Source organism: Typha angustifolia, chromosome 4 (assembly GCF_048772165.1).
Source record: "Typha angustifolia cultivar Huaian chromosome 4, ASM4877216v1, whole genome shotgun sequence".
NCBI lineage: Eukaryota > Viridiplantae > Streptophyta > Magnoliopsida > Poales > Typhaceae > Typha > Typha angustifolia.
The window spans coordinates 5,893,840-5,913,256 of NC_133242.1; the positions used below are offsets into that span (position 1 = coordinate 5,893,840).

Here is a 19,417-nt window from a genome sequence, read left to right on the forward strand (position 1 = left end):
TTTTTCGTCTGCTGTCTAATAAAGAATTACAACGAGAATCTTGACTAGAAAATTAATAGCGTAGTATAGTTGACCAAGAGTCCCCACCACTATCTATATATATATATATAGCCTCTCCTTAACCTTTCATCACAACCTCGATCATTGCACTATACCTCTTGAGTTCCCTCACTCTCCAATTCCTTCTCTTTCATATTTGGCAACGTACGTAGTAGCAGATCTAAAATGGCATCCCAAAGCATTGAGAGCTACCGTGAAGGTGCCGAGGTAGTCCACGGGGACGACCTCTGCAAGAAGAACTCCATCCAACTGCTCGAAGAGCTTGACCTTCCGAAGGGCTTGCTACCATTGGAGGACATTCAGGAGTTCGGCTACAATCGCAAAGCTGGGTTCATATGGTTTGTTCAGAAGAAGAAGAAGGATCACACGTTCAAGAAGATCAAGCAGGTGGTGTCGTATGGCACCGAGGTGACAGCCTTCGTAGAGAAGGGCAAGCTGAAGAAGATCACAGGAATGAAGACTAGGGAGATATTCATGTGGCTCACTGTGGTGGAGGTGTATATAGAAGAAGCTTCTAAAGGTAAGATCACCTTCAAAACCGGCACCGGCTTATCCGATAGCTTCCTTGTCTCCGCTTTCGAGTTCGGGGAGTAGAGAAGAATATTAATTAGTAATTCCCAAGTACTATTTGCTAGTGTTCTAAAGTCGTCTCTTTCTATTTTGCTTTGCTGAAATACTCTATTCTGCATTTATGCGTCCTTGTAATATAAAGTTTCGATTAATGAAATGCATCGTTCTTCTTTACTATAATTAAGCCCCAAAAACACCGGATTCGGCCTGTTTAATAGCATGGCCCACTAGCCCGTTAAATTAGCAGATCCGAACCCGTTAAGTACATAAAAGATAAACCACATCGCATTACAATTGGATCCAACTGCACATCAAAATAAACGAAATTAAAAAAATGGCCAGACTATGTCATAACAGGCCAAATTACATCGGAACTAATCGGACTGTACCAGAAATTAACCATGCCAAAAAAAATTTCATAAAAAAGACATCAAAATTAATTTTCTTGTTTGAAAAGTCTTTTGGGAGAGAGAGAGGAAGGAAGGAGCTATGCCCGACCTCATCAAAATTAAAAATGTTCACAAAAAATATCAAAATGGATTGATCTTTTGAAAAATTCCTTGCGGAGAGAGGAGAGGAGTATATTGTTTAGCAATATGAGAAGCGAAAATGATTCAACATGATAATCTTAGTTTTAACTGAATTTAAATTTAGTCTAATCAAATTTGGTTATAAAAAGGTTAATATTACTAAGTCATTTGATTCAACTTGACTCGTTTAAGTATACAAACCAGATTTTGTCAAATCAACCTTAATTTGTGTGTGTGTATATATATATATATATATATATATATATATATATATATATATATAGCCCGAGTATCAAACTGTTGAAAGCGGAGGTCCTAATACCTTGGTACCTGGGTCTTTCGGGCGCGTGATGACATGCTTGGCATCCGTCGGTAGCACGGATGGGCTGCTTGCTTGATGTAAGGAAATGATGTTAGTCTCCCCGAGCGACAGTCAAATGGAGGCGTGAATGGCTCTCAAACCCAACCTGTGGTGGATGTCGGGGGACAAAGTAGTTTTTCTCTTCTCTTCTCCATTGGAAGGAAGAGAGGGGTCAGCGAGTAGGTATTCCCCATTTTTACCAAAGTCAGGACAAAGAAAGGAAAGAAAAATCAAAGAAGTACATTAATCTTCTATTCTTTAAGGCAAGGCATATAAGACTTGATTTGCGGCAGCATACCCCGAGGTGATCATCACCACCTGCACACAATGGAATGTGTAACCCGTTTGCCATCCAAGACTTTTCTACTTATAAGGTTCTTGACAAGTCCCATAGATATGCCCGTAATTAGAAGGAAGAATTGCCATAAAAATCTTCCTCCCCCATGAAAGAAGGTCCCGATCCTTCACTTTCATAATTACAACATGCCTCTATCGCTGAAAGAGGACCAGCAGTTCAAAGTCGAATGAGGCCCGTCTCCATTCTGGGTACTCCATTCAGGGGAGCGTTTGACTACCTCTGGAGGTGCGTCCACAGAAGAGAAAAAAGCAATGCATCTTGCTCAGCACGCCTAGCTTGGAGTGGGAGTGTTGCGGGAGTAAAGTAAGGAAAGTGACAAATGAGAGGACTATTCTTCTTCAATCCATAAGATGGTCCCCTAGTGGGGATAAAGACGCAAGGTATAATTTTTTCCTACCGTCCACGAGGCAGTCAAAAGAAAGAGAGAAAGAGATGGCTATATATATATATATAATATTAGTGAGAAATGCTAAGCACATATATGCCTTTAAGGCCTTCTATTTAGAGGAGTGAATTACATTTTTCACCTTTATATTAAGATTTAATTTCATAAATATGAGAACAAAGATACATAATTACATAATTGATACTCTATATTTGCACTACTATAATGAGAACACTTTTGCACCGTTCCACACACACAGAGAGAGAGAGAGAGAGAGAGAGAGAGAGAGAGAGAGAGAGAGAGAGAGAGAGAGAGAGAGAGAGAGAGAGAGAGAGAGAGAGAGAGAGAGAGAGAGAGATTTTGATTGCAAAATCACGTAATTTTACTATTAACCTTACTTTATTTTTAGTGGGAGAAAGAAAATTATGCTTTTTTATTTAATGCTACTTTATTCTTTTTCAAAACGAAACAATATTTTTTTTAGAGAAATAAGGATCTTTTTAAATAAAGAAATAAAATATTATCCTTCTTCTTTCTCTATCTTAACAAATTTATTATTATTTTCAATACAAATTATGTACCACTTTGTAAGCCTACTAGTCAACTATTTTTTTTTAAGTTGAAGAAATCCATTATAAAATAATGGAATCAACTTTATATCTTACTCGTATCTTTTTCATATAAATTCTAATTTATATTATTTTATATTTATTGAAAACCTTATTCAGTTTTCTATAATTTTATATTTCACAAATATCTTTAAATTCGACCATATTAAGGACTTAAAATTTAAATTTAGCAATTGAATAATGAAATTAACTTTTGTTCAATGTTTTATTCATATTTATTTTATATGTATTATTTTTATGTGGTTGGGTCGATTGGTTTCTATGTTGGATCTATTGTGGACATGAAGACCATAGGGCACCGACTCTTAATATTTTGTGCTCCGAGTTTAAGTCTCTTACAACTGTATTTTTTCGTCATGTTTTCTTTATAGGCTAAAAAAGTCTTGTTTAAGGGTCGATGCTCTATCCCTTAAAATTTATGTTTTGTTTGAGTACTTTTATATAGATTCCTAAAATTACCCATTTTTGGGTTTGCTAAGAGGAAGGCTTATTTTAGGGCCGATGCTGTATCCTTTTCATTTAATATTTTATTTGAGTACTTGTATATGGGCTATGTATTTGATTCCTGGATTTACTCATTATTTAGTTTATATTCAACCAAGTGTGGAGCTTATTCTAGGATTGTCATTTTATTCTCACCTTTTGGTTAATTTTATTTAGTATTATGATATCACGTTAAATTAGGAGAGAGAAATTATTGATTCTTATTGAATTGTTTGTTTAATAAATTATCTATAGATTTTTATAAAAAAAAATACAACTGCATCTATCCAAATAAACTCTTAATTAATTTGGCAACAAGTGTGGGTTTGAATTTGTGCGGGCTAACAAAGTGCGACTTACTACAGGCTTGCTATTACTTGCTATTAGATATGCGCCAATGTATTAATTATGTATATACAATGATTCTAATTGATATCAAATTCAAGTATCATACAACTTTATGTATTTCCTCTTAGATACGATTAGAGCTGTTGAATACGCTAGATCAATAAACTAATATTTATAGAATAGACGACGTGGTATTAATAGGGCCCACAATAGAAATGACCTAGGAACTAGATTAAAATTTTGATTGGGTTCTTTGTGCAAATTATTCGTCACGTCAACTAAACCAATACTTTTAGTTCATATAATCGATACTTTCGGTTAATTTTATTTAGTACTATTATAATCCCAATCATTAAATTTGGCGAGAGAAATTAGTTGTTCTTATTGAATCATTATTTAATAAATTATTTAGATTTTTATAAAAAAAACAAATACATCTATCCAACCAAATAGACCTTAATTAATTTGTGAGGAAGTGTGGATTTGAATTTGGTGTGAGCTAACAAAGTGCGTGCGGCTTGCCACAGGTTTGCTAATAGATATACGTCAACGTATCAATCACGCATATACAATAATTTTGATTGTATTATTTCAAATACAAGTATCCTACGAAGATAAATATTTTCTCTCCAATATTATTAGAGCTATTGAATGAGCTAAAGCATGGATAGGTCAGGCCCACAACGGAACTTACCTAGGAACTGAAATAAAAATTTGATTGGGTTCTTCAAATTGTCTGCACGAAATAATAATATCTTGAAGCAATTGTCAACCAAAGCCTCTAACACTGCAAAAGCTCGCTCCAACAACATTCTTGGGTTCTCGTTAGTCCACAGCCCCTTCGTGTCACATCTCCCCTCCCACCATTAGCATGCACACGCACGAGTAGTTCTAGTGGCACACTAACCTTTGCAGTTATTAATGAAAGCTTCGCAGAAATCAGTTCAAAATGAACTTAGAAGATATTCGCAAACTACTATTATAACAAATTAGAAACAAGAAAGACAATCAAAAACCATGTTTAGAAATTCTAAAGCTTCATGTATGGAACCTAATTTATAATATATAGTACATAAAAATTTCCAAGGTGAGAATATAAGTAGGACCTGGACAGATTATTCTTGGCCCAACAATACTCATATTCGTATCCAATTAAAGAAGAAGTATGCATTTCATTAATTTAAACTTTATATTACAAGGACGACATAGAATTTCTTATTCAGCAAAGCAAAAGAGAAAGGAACGACTTTACAACACTAGAAAATATTACTTGAGAGTTACTAATTGATATTCTTCTTTACTCCCCGAGCTCGAAAGCGGAGACATGGAAGCTATCGGATAAGCCTGTGCCGGTTTTGAAGGTGATCTTACCTTTAGAAGCTTCTTCTATATACACCTCCACCACAGTGAGCCACATGAACATCTCCCTAGTCTTTACTCCTGTGATCCTCTTCAGCTTGCCCTTCTCTACGAAGGCTGTCACCTCAGTGCCATACGACACCACCTGCTTGATCTTCTTGAACGTGTGATCCTTCTTCTTCTTCTGAACAAACCATAAGAACCCAGCTGTGCGGTTGTAGCCGAACTCCTCGATGTCCTCCAATGGTAGCAAGCCCTTTGGAAGGTCAAGCTCTTCGAGCAGTTGGATGGAGTTCTTCTTGCAGAGGTCGTCCCGTTGGACTACCTCGGCACCTTCACGATAGCTCTCAATGCTTTGGGATGCCATTTTATATCTGCTACTACGTACGTTGCCAAATATGAAAGAGAAGGAATTGGAGAGTGAGGGAACTCAAGAGGTATAGTGCAATGATCGAGGTTGTGATGAAAGGTTAAGGAGAGGTTATATATATATATATAGATAGTGGTGGGGACTCTTGGTCAACTATACTACGCTATTAATTTTCTAGTCAAGATTCTCGTTGTAATTCTTTATTAGACAGCAGACGAAAAACTTGAAAAAAATGTCATAAGATCCGGACGTTCATTTTGACCCCCATCATTTGGATCTCACTAAGAAATCTTTCAATGCCAATATCATTAATGTAAGAGCAGTGGAGCAACTCAATTGGACACAGCCATATAGGCGAAGAGTTGGACGAAGACATTAGTATCGACGTGTACAAAAAGTTCCAAAAGTCGTTTAATATAGAAACCGGAGAATTGACTTCGTCAACTTACGAGTTTGGTCATATTAGTTAGGCGGGCCCCCATTGGCGTGCCAAAGAAACAAAATAATAATGCAGGCCAATGAAACTTGCTGAGGTCAAATATTTTGGTCTCTCCCACCTTGCTTCCTACGTCGCACCTTTATATAAACTCGATTCCTCTTCCCAATCCCTCCATCAAAAACTAAACCTCTCATTCCAACTCTCTTACACAACTAATTAGAAAGCTTGGATAAGATGGCATCCCAAAGTATTGAGAGCTACCGTAAAGGAGCCGAGGTAGTACATGGGGACGACCTCTGCAAGAAGAACTCCATCCAACTGCTCGAAGAGCTCGACCTTCCGAAAGGCTTGCTACCGTTGGAGGACATTGAGGAGTTCGGCTACAATAGCACCTCTGGTTTCATATGGTTTGTTCAGAAGAAGAAGAAGGATCACACGTTCAAGAAGATCAAGCAGGTGGTGTCATATGGCACCGAGGTGGCGGCCTTCGTGGAGAAGGGCAAGCTGAAGAAGATCACAGGAGTGAAGACTAAGGAGATGTTCATGTGGCTCACTGTGGTGGAGGTGTATATAGAAGAAGCTTCTAAAGGTAAGATCACCTTCAAAACCGGCACAGGCTTATCCGATAGCTTCCATGTCTCCGCTTTCGAGCTCGGGGAGTAAAGAAGAATATCAATTAGTAACTCTCAAGTAATATTTTCTAGTGTTGTAAAGTCGTTCCTTTCTCTTTTGCTTTGCTGAATAAGAGATTCTATGTCGTCCTTGTAATATAAAGTTTCGATTAATGAAATGCATACTTCTTCTTTAATTTGATACGAATATGAGTATAGTTGGGCCAAGGATAATCTGTCCAGGTTCTACTTATATTCTCACCTTGGAAATTTTTATGTACTATATATTATAAATTAGGTTCCATACATGAAGCTTTAGAATTTCTAAACATGGTTTTTGATTGTCTTTCTTGTTTCTAATTTGTTATAATAGTAGTTTGCGAATATCTTCTAAGTTCATTTTGAACTGATTTCTGCGAAGCTTTCATTAATAACTGCAAAGGTTAGTGTGCCACTAGAACTACTCGTGCGTGTGCATGCTAATGGTGGGAGGGGAGATGTGACACGAAGGGGCTGTGGACTAACGAGAACCCAAGAATGTTGTTGGAGCGAGCTTTTGCAGTGTTAGAGGCTTTGGTTGACAATTGCTTCAAGATATTATTATTTCGTGCAGACAATTTGAAGAACCCAATTAAATTTTTATTTCAGTTCCTAGGTCAGTTCCTTTGTGGGCCTGACCTATCCATGCTCTAGCGCATTCAATAGCTCTAATAATATCCAAAAGAAAATATATATCGTTGTGTTGTAAGATACTTGCATTTGAAATAATATAATCAAAATCATTGTATATGCGTGATTGATACGTTGGCGCATATCTAATAGCAAACCTGTGGCAAGCCGCACTGTGTTAGTTCGCACCAAATTCAAATCCACACTTCTTGGCAAATTAATTAAGGTCTATTTGGTTGGATAGATGTATTCATTTTTTTTATAAAAATCTAAATAATTTATTAAATAGATGATTCAATAAGAACCACTAATTTCTCTCTCCTAATTTAATGATTCGGATTATAATAGTACTAAATAAATTAATCAAAAAGTATATTATTATTTCGTGACGGATAATTTGCACAAAGAACCCAATCAAAATTTTAATTCAATTCCTAGGTCAATTCTATTGTGGGCCTATCCATACCCCGTCGTCCATTCTATAAGTATCAGTTTATTGATTTAGAGCATTCAACCGTCCAAATCGTATCCAAGAGGAAATACATAAAGTTGTAGGATATTTGCATTTGAGATCAATCAGAATCATTGTATATGTGTAATTAATATATTGGTGCATATCTAATAGCAAGCCTATAGTAAGTCGCACTTTGTTAGCCCGCACCAAATTCGAACCCACACTTCTTGCCAAATTAATAAAGGGTCTATTTGGATAGATGTAGTTGGATTTTCTTTTGATAAAAATCTATAGATAATTTATTAAACAAATAATTCAATAAGAATCAATAATTTCTCTCTCCTAATTTAACGAGATATCATAATACTAAATAAAATTAACCAAAAGTATTGATCAAATGAATTGAAAGTGCCAGTCACATGAAGGTAAATAAGCATATTTTATTTCTCTCTCTTAGGCTCTTAGCTAATCTAGTTTTTATAAAAGATAAAAAATAGATCGATGCAAATTGTCTTATATACCCCTTAATTTATTAAGGTATGAAAAAAAAAATTTAATAACTAAATTTGCATAAAATCATTGCTTAATTTATTAAGCTTCAAAAAAATGATTACATCTTGATACACTGAGACTTAGGCGAGAATAAAATGACAATCCTAGAATAAACTCCACACTTGGTTGAATATAAACTAAATAATGAGTAAATCCAAGAATCAAATACGTTGTAGCCCACATATAAGTACTCAAACAAAGTATAAAATGGAAATGATAGAGCATCGACCCTAAAATAAGCCTTCCTCTTAGCAAACTAAAAAAATGGGTAATTTTAGGAATCTATATAAAAGTACTCAAACAAAACATAAATTGAAAGGGATAGAACATCGACCCTTAAACAAGACTTTTTTAGCCTATAAAGAAAACATGAAGAAGAAATACAGTTGTAAGATAAATTAAGCTCGGAGCACAAAATATTAAGAGTCGGTGCCCTATGGTCTTCATGTCCACAATAGATCCAACATAGAAACTAATCAACTCAACCACATAAAAATAATACATATAAAATAAATATGAGTAAAACATTGAACAAAAGTTAATTTCATTATTCAATGGCTAAATTTAAATTTTAAGTCCTTAATATGGTCGAATTTGAAGATATTTGTGAAATATAAAATTGTAGAAAATTGAATAAGCTTCCCGATAAATATAAAATAATATAAATTAGAGTTTATATGAAAAAGATATTAGTAAGATATAAAGTTGATTCATTATTTTATAATGGATTACTTCAACTTTAAAAAAAAAATAGTTGACTAGTAGGCTTATGAAGTGGTACATAATTTGTGATGACAATAATAATAAATTTGTTAAGATAGAGAAAGAAGAAGAATAATATTTTATTTCTTTATTTAAAAAGATCCTTATTTCTCTAAAAAAATTATTGTTTCGTTTTGAAAAAGAATAAAGTAGCATTAAATAAAAAAGCATAATTTTCTTTCTCCCACTAAAAATAAAGTAAGGTTAATAGTAAAATTATGTGATTTTGCAATCAAAATATAATATCAGGAGAATGTGGAACCTATGGTTTGTTTATGAGGCAATTATCTCATGATATACCTTATGAAGTATAAAAAAAAATCATACTCTCTCTCTCTTTGTAGAATGGTGCAAGAGTGTTCTTATTATGGTAGTACAAATATAGAGTGTCAAGTATCTTTGTTTTCATATTTATGAAATTAAATCTTAATATAAAGGTGAAAAATGTAATTCACTCTTCTAAAAAGAAGGCCTTAAAGGCATATATGTGGTTAGCGTTTCTCACTAATATATATATATATATATATATATATAGCCATCTCTTTCTCTCTTTCTTTTGACTGCCTCGTGGACTGCAGAAAAAAAATTATCCCTTACGTCTTTATCCCCACCGGAGGACCAGTTTATGGATTGAAGAAAAATACTCCTCTCGTTTGCCACTTTCCTTACCTTACTCTCACAACACTCCCACTCCAAGCTAGGCCTGCTGAGCAAGATGCATTGCTCTTCTCTTTTGTGGGCGCACCTTCAGAGGTAGTCAAATGCTCCCCTGAATGGAGTACCCAGAATGGAAACAGATCTCATTCGACTTTGAACTGTTGGTCCTCTTTCAGCAATAGAGGCATATTGTAATTATGAAAGAGAAGGATCGGGACCTTCTTTCATGAGGGAGGAAGATTTTTATGGCGATTCTTCCTTCTAATTACAGGCATATCTATGGGACTTGTCAAGAACCTTATAAGTAGAAAAGTCTTGGACGGCAAGTGGGTTACACATTCCATTGTGACAAGATGTGAGGTGCAGGTGGTGATGATCACCCCGGGGTATGCTGCCGCAAATCAAGTCTTATACGCCTTGCCCTAAAGAATAGAAGAACAAGATACTTCTTTGATTTTTCTTTCCTTTTTTTGTCCTGCCTTTGGTAAAAATTGGGAACACCTACTCGCTGACCCCTCTCTTCCTTCCTATGGAGAATAGAAAAGAAAGACTACTTTGTCTCCCCGGTATCCACCACAGGTTAGGTTTGAGAGCTATTCATGCCTCCATTTGACTGTCGCTCGGGGAGACTAACTAACGTCATTTCGTTACATCAAGCAAGCGCCCCAGCAAGCAGCCCATCTGCGCTACCCGACGGACGCCAAGCATGCCATCACGCGCCAGAAAGACCCAGGTACCGAGCTATTAGAACCTCCACTTTCAGCAGTTTGATACTCAGGCTATATATATATACACTAATTTGGCAGGTTGATTCGACAAAATCTGATTTGTATACTTAAATGGGTCAAGTTGAATCAAATGACTTACTAATATTAACCTTTCTATAATCAAATTTGATTAGACTAAATTTAAATTCAGTTAAAACTTAGGTTATCATGCTGAATCATTTTCGCTACTCAAATTGCTAAACAATATACTCCTCTTCTCTCTCCCACGAGGAATTTTTCAAAAGATCAATCCATTTTGATATTTTTTCAAAAGATCAATCCATTTTGATATTTTTTGTGAACTTTTTTAATTTTGATATTTTTTCAAAAGATCAATCCATAGCTCCTTCCTCTTTCTCCCAAAAGATTTTTCAAACAAGAAAATTAATTTTGATGTCTTTTTATGAAATTGTTTTTGGCATGGTTAATTTCTGGTACAATCCGATTAGTTCCGCTGTAATTTGGTTTGTTATGACATAGTCTGGCCATTTTTTAATTTGGTTTATTTTGATGTGCAGTTGGATCCAATAGTAAATGCGATGTGGTTAATTTTTTATGTAGTTAACGGGTTCGGATCTGCGGGCTAGTGGGCCATGCTATTAAACAGGCCGAATCCGGTGTTTCTTGGGCCTAATTATAGTAAAGAAGAATGATGCATTTCATTAATCGAAACTTTATATTACAAGGAGGACACAGAATAGAGTATTTCAGCTAAGCAAAATAGAAAGAAACGACTTTAGAACACTAGAAAATAGTACTTGGGAGTTACTAATTAATATTCTTCTCTACTCCCCGAGCTCGAAAGCGGAGACATGGAAGCTATCGGATAAGCCTGTGCCGGTTTTGAAGGTGATCTTACCTTTAGAAGCTTCTTCTATATACACCTCCACCACACTGAGCCACATGAACATCTCCCTAGTCTTCACTCCTGTGATCTTCTTCGGCTTGCCCTTCTCTACGAAGGCTGTCACCTCAGTGCCATACGACACCACCTGCTTGATCTTCTTGAACGTGTGATCCTTCTTCTTCTTCTGAACAAACCATAAGAACCCAGCTGTGCGGTTGTAGCCGAACTCCTCGATGTCCTCCAATGGTAGCAAGCCCTTTGGAAGGTCAAGCTCTTCGAGCAGTTGGATGGAGTTCTTCTTGCAGAGGTCGTCCCGTTGGACTACCTCGGCACCTTCACGATAGCTCTCAATGCTTTGGGATGCCATTTTATATCTGCTACTACGTACGTTGCCAAATATGAAAGAGAAGGAATTGGAGAGTGAGGGAACTCAAGAGGTATAGTGCAATGATCGAGGTTGTGATGAAAGGTTAAGGAGAGGCTATATATATATATATATAGATAGTGGTGGGGACTCTTGGTCAACTATACTACGCTATTAATTTTCTAGTCAAGATTCTCGTTGTAATTCTTTATTAGACAGCAGACGAAAAACTTGAAAAAAATGTCATAAGATCCGGACGTTCATTTTGACCCCCATCATTTGGATCTCACTAAGAAATCTTTCAATGCCAATATCATTAATGTAAGAGCAGTGGAGCTACTCAATTGGACACAGCCATATAGGCGAAGAGTTGGACGAAGACATTAGTATCGACGTGTACAAAAAGTTCCAAAAGTCGTTTAATATAGAAACCGGAGAATTGACTTCGTCAACTTACCAGTTTGGTCATATTAGTTTGGCGGGCCCCCATTGGCGTGCCAAAGAAACAAAATAATAATGCAGGCCAATGACACTTGCTGAGGTCAAATATTTTGGTCTCTCCCACCTTGCTTCCTACGTCGCACCTTTATATAAACTCGATTCCTCTTCCCAATCCCTCCATCAAAAACTAAACCTCTCATTCCAACTCTCTTACACAACTAATTAGAAAGCTTGGATAAGATGGCATCCCAAAGTATTGAGAGCTACCGTAAAGGAGCCGAGGTAGTACATGGGGACGACCTCTGCAAGAAGAACTCCATCCAACTGCTCGAAGAGCTCGACCTTCCGAAAGGCTTGCTACCGTTGGAGGACATCGAGGAGTTCGGCTACAATAGCACCTCTGGTTTCATATGGTTTGTTCAGAAGAAGAAGAAGGATCACACGTTCAAGAAGATCAAGCAGGTGGTGTCCTATGGCACCGAGGTGACGGCCTTCGTGGAGAAGGGCAAGCTGAAGAAGATCACAGGAGTGAAGACTAAGGAGATGTTCATGTGGCTCACTGTGGTGGAGGTGTATATAGAAGAAGCTTCTAAAGGTAAGATCACCTTCAAAACCGGCACAGGCTTATCCGATAGCTTCCATGTCTCCGCTTTCGAGCTCGGGGAGTAAAGAAGAATATCAATTAGTAACTCTCAAGTAATATTTTCTAGTGTTGTAAAGTCGTTCCTTTCTCTTTTGCTTTGCTGAATAAGAGATTCTATGTCGTCCTTGTAATATAAAGTTTCGATTAATGAAATGCATACTTCTTCTTTAATTTGATACGAATATGAGTATAGTTGGGCCAAGGATAATCTGTCCAGGTTCTACTTATATTCTCACCTTGGAAATTTTTATGTACTATATATTATAAATTAGGTTCCATACCTGAAGATTTAGAATTTCTAAACATGGTTTTTGATTGTCTTTCTTGTTTGTAATTTGTTATAATAGTAGTTTGCGAATATCTTCTAAGTTCATTTTGAACTGATTTCTGCGAAGCTTTCATTAATAACTGCAAAGATTAGTGTGCCACTAGAACTACTCGTGCGTGTGCATGCTAATGGTGGGAGGGGAGATGTGACAGCCGAAGGGGCTGTGGACTAACGAGAACCCAAGAATGTAGTTGGAGCGAGCTTTTGCAGTGTTAGAGGCTTTGGGTAGATCAAATTAGGCCACGAGTAGAGGGGAAGATGCCAAAGAAGAAACATTAGGTCGGATTAATTATATGACTTTCAGCATGGGTAAAATTTGCAATTGGGACTAAGAAACGAAATTCGATAATAAACCCTTGTCGTGGATTGTAATGGGATAGATCATAATTCTTCTTTTTTTTCTTATTATGAAATAAGAGCTAAACAGTATAATAACTCTATTCAATAATATAAATTCTATTTATTAAATTTATATATTATATAATCGCTAACTTAATTATTAATTTATCCTTAATATTCTATTAATTTGTTTTATATCAAATTAATTAATATTTATAGTAGTTTTATAAAAAATAAATATTCATCTTTTTCTTTAATTTATATCACATCTTTTCCTTCACTTTAGCTTAATAATATGAGCTCGAGCTCGGCCCACTCAATTACCGAGCTAACTTAGTTCAACTAGTTCCGACTCCGGAACAAAATAAAAAAGGAAAATGAAAAAAATAAGCATTTTGCAATATTACCATGGTAATTATGTTTTTTTTTCAATTTTAATCAATCGGCGTGGAGGCTAAGTTACAAGGGCCCGTTCTAATCATGCTCCAGTCACCGGACTAAAGAAGACACTTTAGCCAATTGTGCCAATGAACAATCCTGTGAACTATTAGAGAAAAATATATTATATACTGATCTAATTCGAGCTCATTTAGTAAACGAGCCCTATTTTTTTTTTCTATTAATCAGAGCTAAGAAATCAGCTAAGGTTTTACATCCCGGGCCATTTCATTTCCCAATCTATTAGAATATAAAATAGTTTTTAGTTCTAACGGAACCAAGTCTCGACTATTCCAAGTTCTCTCCAAAATTGACTGTCTACCTAGCTTAGCTAAACAATTAGCTTCTTTGTTCTCTTCTCTGTATACGTGCAGGAACCTGATCCTCTTAAAAGACATCAACATATTGCAGTAGTTCTGCACGACCCCTTTAAGGCGCCACAGACAATTGTCCTCGTCTCTAAACATCATAATGACTGACACTGCATCAGTTTCAACAATTACCTGCTCCCATCTCTCATAGGTTTCTCTTAACCCTGCCTGCAATGCCTAGACTTCACTGTAGCTAGCAGAGTCTACAATAGTTGGCTCCGCTGCTGCCCGCATAAGGGTACCATTTTGAGGTGCCTGAAGTTTTCTTCCTGCCCAACATGGTTGATACTTGATAGTTCAGGCAATGCAAACTCAGTTTTTGCCAAACTTTGCAACATACGTTGAGACACTGGCCTATCATTGCTCATTTGTTCATTTTGCAAATCCCTGTATGGGGAAAGTGTTTTCCCTTGGGTTGAATTTATCCAATGAAGAGATGTCTTACAATTTGAGATTCTACATACCTAAGATAGATGCATTTGTTTTAGGTTAGTGAAGCACTGAAGCCACAATAAGTAGTAGATCCTTTAGTAGTGGTGTATGAGTTCAGTGATAGCTATTCTGATCATTCTAACAAATTTCTTTTACTAAAAGTATGCTTGCATGAGTAAAATATGATAAATAGTTGGGAATACTTTCTTTCTGTCATTATTTAAAAGTTCGGTTTAGCGTTCTGTTACGATCCTTCCTCGGCTATAGGCTCTGATACCAGCTTGTTACGATCCTTCCTCGGCTATAGGCTCTGATACCAGATTGATACGAACCCTCTTTTGGTGCTATGGCTCTGATTCAAGATTAATACGATCTTACACGGAACTTTGAGATCAGATCCCGAAATATCCCGCCGTTGGATCGCTGTGAAATTTTGATATGTTGTAGGCCCGGAAAAGAGCTTTCCAACGGATCTAGTTTCAGGCGAATCGGAGATGGGGATCTCGAAATATCGTTCGTTTAGTGGACGAACGTCAGGATACTCTGTTTTTGGATTCCGTGGATGAAGGCACGAAATCCTGGGTAATGGTGGATTGTGGAGGGCCGGTGTTGATGGGGTGGCACCGGTGTAAAAGTGATGGTGGAAGGGTTATGGATGATGGAAAGGTTAGGGATAGCGATGGATAAATTGGAAGAAGGGGGAGAAGAGGGCCACTCCTAAGGGACTAGGGTGATTGGCCTGTCGAGGGAGATTAGAAGCGGCGTCGCCGGGGAGATTGAGGGAACGGGAGCGAAGAAGATGAAGGAGGCAAGGCAAACTCAATTCTCAATAATCAATAATAATTTTGGTTGCCCTACACATACTTTTATAGGCTAACCAACAACTCAATCTTATCCTAAAACACAATCTTATCCTAAAACTCAATCTTATCCTAAAACACAATCTTATCCTAAAACTCAATCTTATCCTAAAACTCAATCCAAACTCGAGACGACGTCGGTGAAGTCCGAATCGTATCAATCCACCACGCTTCCGCAACCTTGTCCTCAAGGTTTGAAATTTGGGAAGCGATCCATGATGTCTGTCTCTAGCTCCCATGTAGACTCGTCAGTAGGTTTGCCCAGCCACTCAATCAGCACTTCAGTCTCTAATCTGGATCCTTGGCGTCTTCTCCTACGACTTAGGACTCGAACCGGCTCATTGGAGCCATCTTCCTCCATTGGTTCGGGTAAGGTCGAACCCACTACATAGTTAGGCCCGATCTGGGCCTTCAATGCCGAGACATGGAAGACGGGATGTATCCTGGTTCCTTCAGGTAGGTCCAATCGGTAAGCTACTGGACCGATTCGTTGTAGCACTCGGTACGGACCATAGTACTTGTATCCCAACTTTTGGTTCAAAATTGGCCTCAATGTGGATTGTCGATACGGTTGAGCTCGAACGAACACCAATTGATCAACCTCAAATTCTCGCTCACGTCTGCCTTTGTCATGCGTTTGCTTCATGCGGTTTTGTGCTGTGGCTAGGTGAGTCTTGAGCCGTCTCAATGTTTCATCTCGATCAGCAAGCTCCAAGTCAAGCTCAGTCCTATCCGTCGCCGCGAGTCTATCGTAGGCACGCAAGACAGGGGGAGTGCGCCCATAAACCGCCTCAAATGGGGTCATGCCAATGCTTGAGTGATGAGCGGTATTGTATGACCACTCAGCCCAGGGAAGAAATTTGACCCAATCCTTTGGTTGATCCGCCACAAAGCATCGCAAGTATTGCTCTAGTCCACGATTCACCACCTCGGTTTAGCCATCCGTCTCGGGGTGATATGCTGAACTAAGATTGATTTGAGTCCCTTGCAATCTTAAGAACTCGGACCAAAACTCACTTATGAAGATGCGATCCCGGTCTGACACGATAGTCCTAGGCATCCCATGCAAGCGTGCCACTTCCCGAACAAAAATTTCAGCAACCCTTTTTGCTGAAAACGGGTGAGACAATGTTATGAAATGTGCATACTTGCTCAATCTATCCACCACAACAAACACCACCGATTGTCCTCGAACCTCCGGCAGCCTCTCAATGAAGTCCATGGAGATATCCTCCCAAATACGCTCTGGTATAGGTAGTGGTTGCAGCAGCCCGCTAGGCTTGAGTGCCTCCGATTTGACTCGTTGGCAGATTTGACATTCACGCACATACTTCTTCACGTCCGTCTTCATCCCAGTCCAAGTACAGTTTTGGGCCAGCCGCTTGTAAGTACGTAATACCCCTTCATGACCTGCTATAGGAGTATCATGGAAGTGTGCCATCAATAGCCTCCGTAGCTCTTCGTTTCGGGGTACCTTGATTCGCCCGTGCTCTAGTACTAACCCATTGCGCTCCTCGTGCTCGGGGTTGCTTGAGGGGTTCTCTCTCAACTCCTCCATGAGTCGGACCAGATCACTATCCTCTGCACTGGCTCTCCGTAGATCTGAAAAGAAAGGAAAAGTGGGTGCCGAGAAAGAAGCGAGCTCCCTTTCTTTTGAAAGTTCAAGCAGCGGTTTACTTCCATCCAACAACACTCTCTGATCATCTCTCCAAAAGGTCAATGTGAGGCTTATAAAATCAAAGGTCACGGGCCCCAAGCTCCGAAGCCATTGGGTCCCTAAAACAATATCGGCACCTTGCAAGGCCAATGGATAAAGATCCAATGTGAAAGTTTGGCCTTGCACCTTCAATTCTGCACCTCCACAAATAGAATCTGCTCGCAAAGTGGTGCCATCTCCAATAGTCACATCGAACCCCTCCGTGGGTTCCGACTCGAGCCCAATCTTCCTAGGGAGCCTCTTGTCAATGAAGTTGTGGGTGGACCCAGTGTCAATCAAGATTCTTACTGTGGTCTTCTTGACTACTCCGTTCACCCGCAATGTCTTTGGTGCCGCCGTCCCCGAATAGGCGTGGAGGGAGATTTTGGCCATCGTGTCCTCCGCGTGATGTTGCTCCTCAACTTCTTCTCCTCGATGTCCAGCCACATCTGCACTTTCAGCTGCCATGGGTGGAAGATCGTGGCCTTCTCCTTTGAGTGGTAGCTTGGCAGGGAGCTGCAACGTCATCGCTGGTGATGAAGCTGTCGTGGTCGACTGTCGATTGACCGAGGAGAATGGTAGAAGATCGCTGGAGGCCATATGCGATTTCTTCTTAGTTGCCGACTCACTATGGTTGCAAAGGGAGCTAGTGAAAGGCGGCCCAAGTGTCGAAATTCGCGATTTCGGATCATCTCCTTCACCACTGATGAGGATTCCTGATGAGGGATATCCAGCGACCAGGTGTGGGGTAGCCAGCACTTCGCGGTTTGTCGACGAGGTCTCCGGTGCATGGGAAGATGTGGAGGTTCCGAGGGCTGCTACAATGGTTGAGGATCTCATTGTAGCCGGTGGCAGTTCGTTGCGGCTGACCATGGGTCGAGGTGTAGAATCTCGATCTTGCCGGATAGCCGAACTCTCCCCTATTTTTGTGATGAGCGGGAAGGCCGTGGAGGATGTTGGGTATGTTGTGGAGGGTTCCCAATGCTGTCTTGTGATTGCCTTGCTTGTTGAAAAAGGTTTCGTCCATGCCCGTATTTCCTGCATCATCTCCATCATTATTTGCTTGTTGATGGCAATCTGTTTGGAAATAGACCCCAACATGGATAGAACGCTAGGTTCTTCCGTATTCCTATTAGATCGAGTGATCGTCATTGGAAGCGCTTGTTCGAGGAACGGTGGCTCTGATACCAGATTGTTACGATCCTTCCTCGGCTATAGGCTCTGATACCAGCTTGTTACGATCCTTCCTCGGCTATAGGCTCTGATACCAGATTGATACGAACCCTCTTTTGGTGCTATGGCTCTGATTCAAGATTAATACGATCTTACACGGAACTTTGAGATCAGATCCCGAAATATCCCGCCGTTGGATCGCTGTGAAATTTTGATATGTTGTAGGCCCGGAAAAGAGCTTTCCAACGGATCTAGTTTCAGGCGAATCGGAGATGGGGATCTCGAAATATCGTTCGTTTAGTGGACGAACGTCAGGATACTCTGTTTTTGGATTCCGTGGATGAAGGCACGAAATCCTGGGTAATGGTGGATTGTGGAGGGCCGGTGTTGATGGGGTGGCACCGGTGTAAAAGTGATGGTGGAAGGGTTATGGATGATGGAAAGGTTAGGGATAGCGATGGATAAATTGGAAGAAGGGGGAGAAGAGGGCCACTCCTAAGGGACTAGGGTGATTGGCCTGTCGAGGGAGATTAGAAGCGGCGTCGCCGGGGAGATTGAGGGAACGGGAGCGAAGAAGATGAAGGAGGCAAGGCAAACTCAATTCTCAATAATCAATAATAATTTTGGTTGCCCTACACATACTTTTATAGGCTAACCAACAACTCAATCTTATCCTAAAACACAATCTTATCCTAAAACTCAATCTTATCCTAAAACACAATCTTATCCTAAAACTCAATCTTATCCTAAAACTCAATCCAAACTCGAGACGACGTCGGTGAAGTCCGAATCGTATCACGTTCTACTTAGATATTATGTCCTTATCGCATTATGGTACATGAACCCTAACTTGACATTACATTTTTAAGCTTGTGGCAATATGTGAGAGGACATTCTATTATAGGGATAAAAGTGCTTATATTTATTATGATGTGAATTAACATTGTTTCAAAGTACGTTAAATAACTATTCCTCAGTGAAACAGAGACAATGATTGTTATTATTGATATCACTATTGTTGCTTTTTATTGTTATTGCAGTTATCACTTATCACTGTCTATGATTCAAGTTTTTGTTATTGTTTACTCTTTTTTTCTTTTTCTTGTTTTGTATCATCTCTA

General features: G+C 38.8%; 5 protein-coding genes across 5 annotated transcripts; 3 read left to right on the plus strand and 2 right to left on the minus strand.

The window, feature by feature from the left end:
• The first annotated feature begins 117 nt into the window (after positions 1-117).
• Positions 118-2,025, plus strand: LOC140759227 (uncharacterized). Its single transcript, XM_073095728.1, has one exon. It carries the CDS (start codon positions 226-228, stop codon positions 652-654), a length of 429 nt encoding a protein of 142 aa, XP_072951829.1. The 5' UTR covers positions 118-225; the 3' UTR covers positions 655-2,025.
• Positions 2,026-4,774: 2,749 nt separating this feature from the next.
• Positions 4,775-5,534, minus strand: LOC140759425 (uncharacterized). The gene has a single exon (XM_073095987.1). It carries the CDS (start codon positions 5,448-5,450, stop codon positions 5,022-5,024), a length of 429 nt encoding a protein of 142 aa, XP_072952088.1. The 5' UTR covers positions 5,451-5,534; the 3' UTR covers positions 4,775-5,021.
• Positions 5,535-5,600: 66 nt separating this feature from the next.
• Positions 5,601-6,716, plus strand: LOC140759447 (uncharacterized). Its single transcript, XM_073096014.1, has one exon. The coding sequence runs from the start codon at positions 6,127-6,129 to the stop codon at positions 6,553-6,555; it is 429 nt and encodes a 142-aa protein (XP_072952115.1). The 5' UTR covers positions 5,601-6,126; the 3' UTR covers positions 6,556-6,716.
• Positions 6,717-10,998: 4,282 nt separating this feature from the next.
• On the minus strand, positions 10,999-11,686 carry LOC140759475 (uncharacterized). The gene has a single exon (XM_073096052.1). The coding sequence runs from the start codon at positions 11,576-11,578 to the stop codon at positions 11,150-11,152; it is 429 nt and encodes a 142-aa protein (XP_072952153.1). The 5' UTR covers positions 11,579-11,686; the 3' UTR covers positions 10,999-11,149.
• A 529-nt stretch (positions 11,687-12,215) lies between these two features.
• LOC140759476 (uncharacterized) lies at positions 12,216-13,003 on the plus strand. Its single transcript, XM_073096053.1, has one exon. The coding sequence runs from the start codon at positions 12,257-12,259 to the stop codon at positions 12,683-12,685; it is 429 nt and encodes a 142-aa protein (XP_072952154.1). The 5' UTR covers positions 12,216-12,256; the 3' UTR covers positions 12,686-13,003.
• Positions 13,004-19,417: the final 6,414 nt, after the last annotated feature.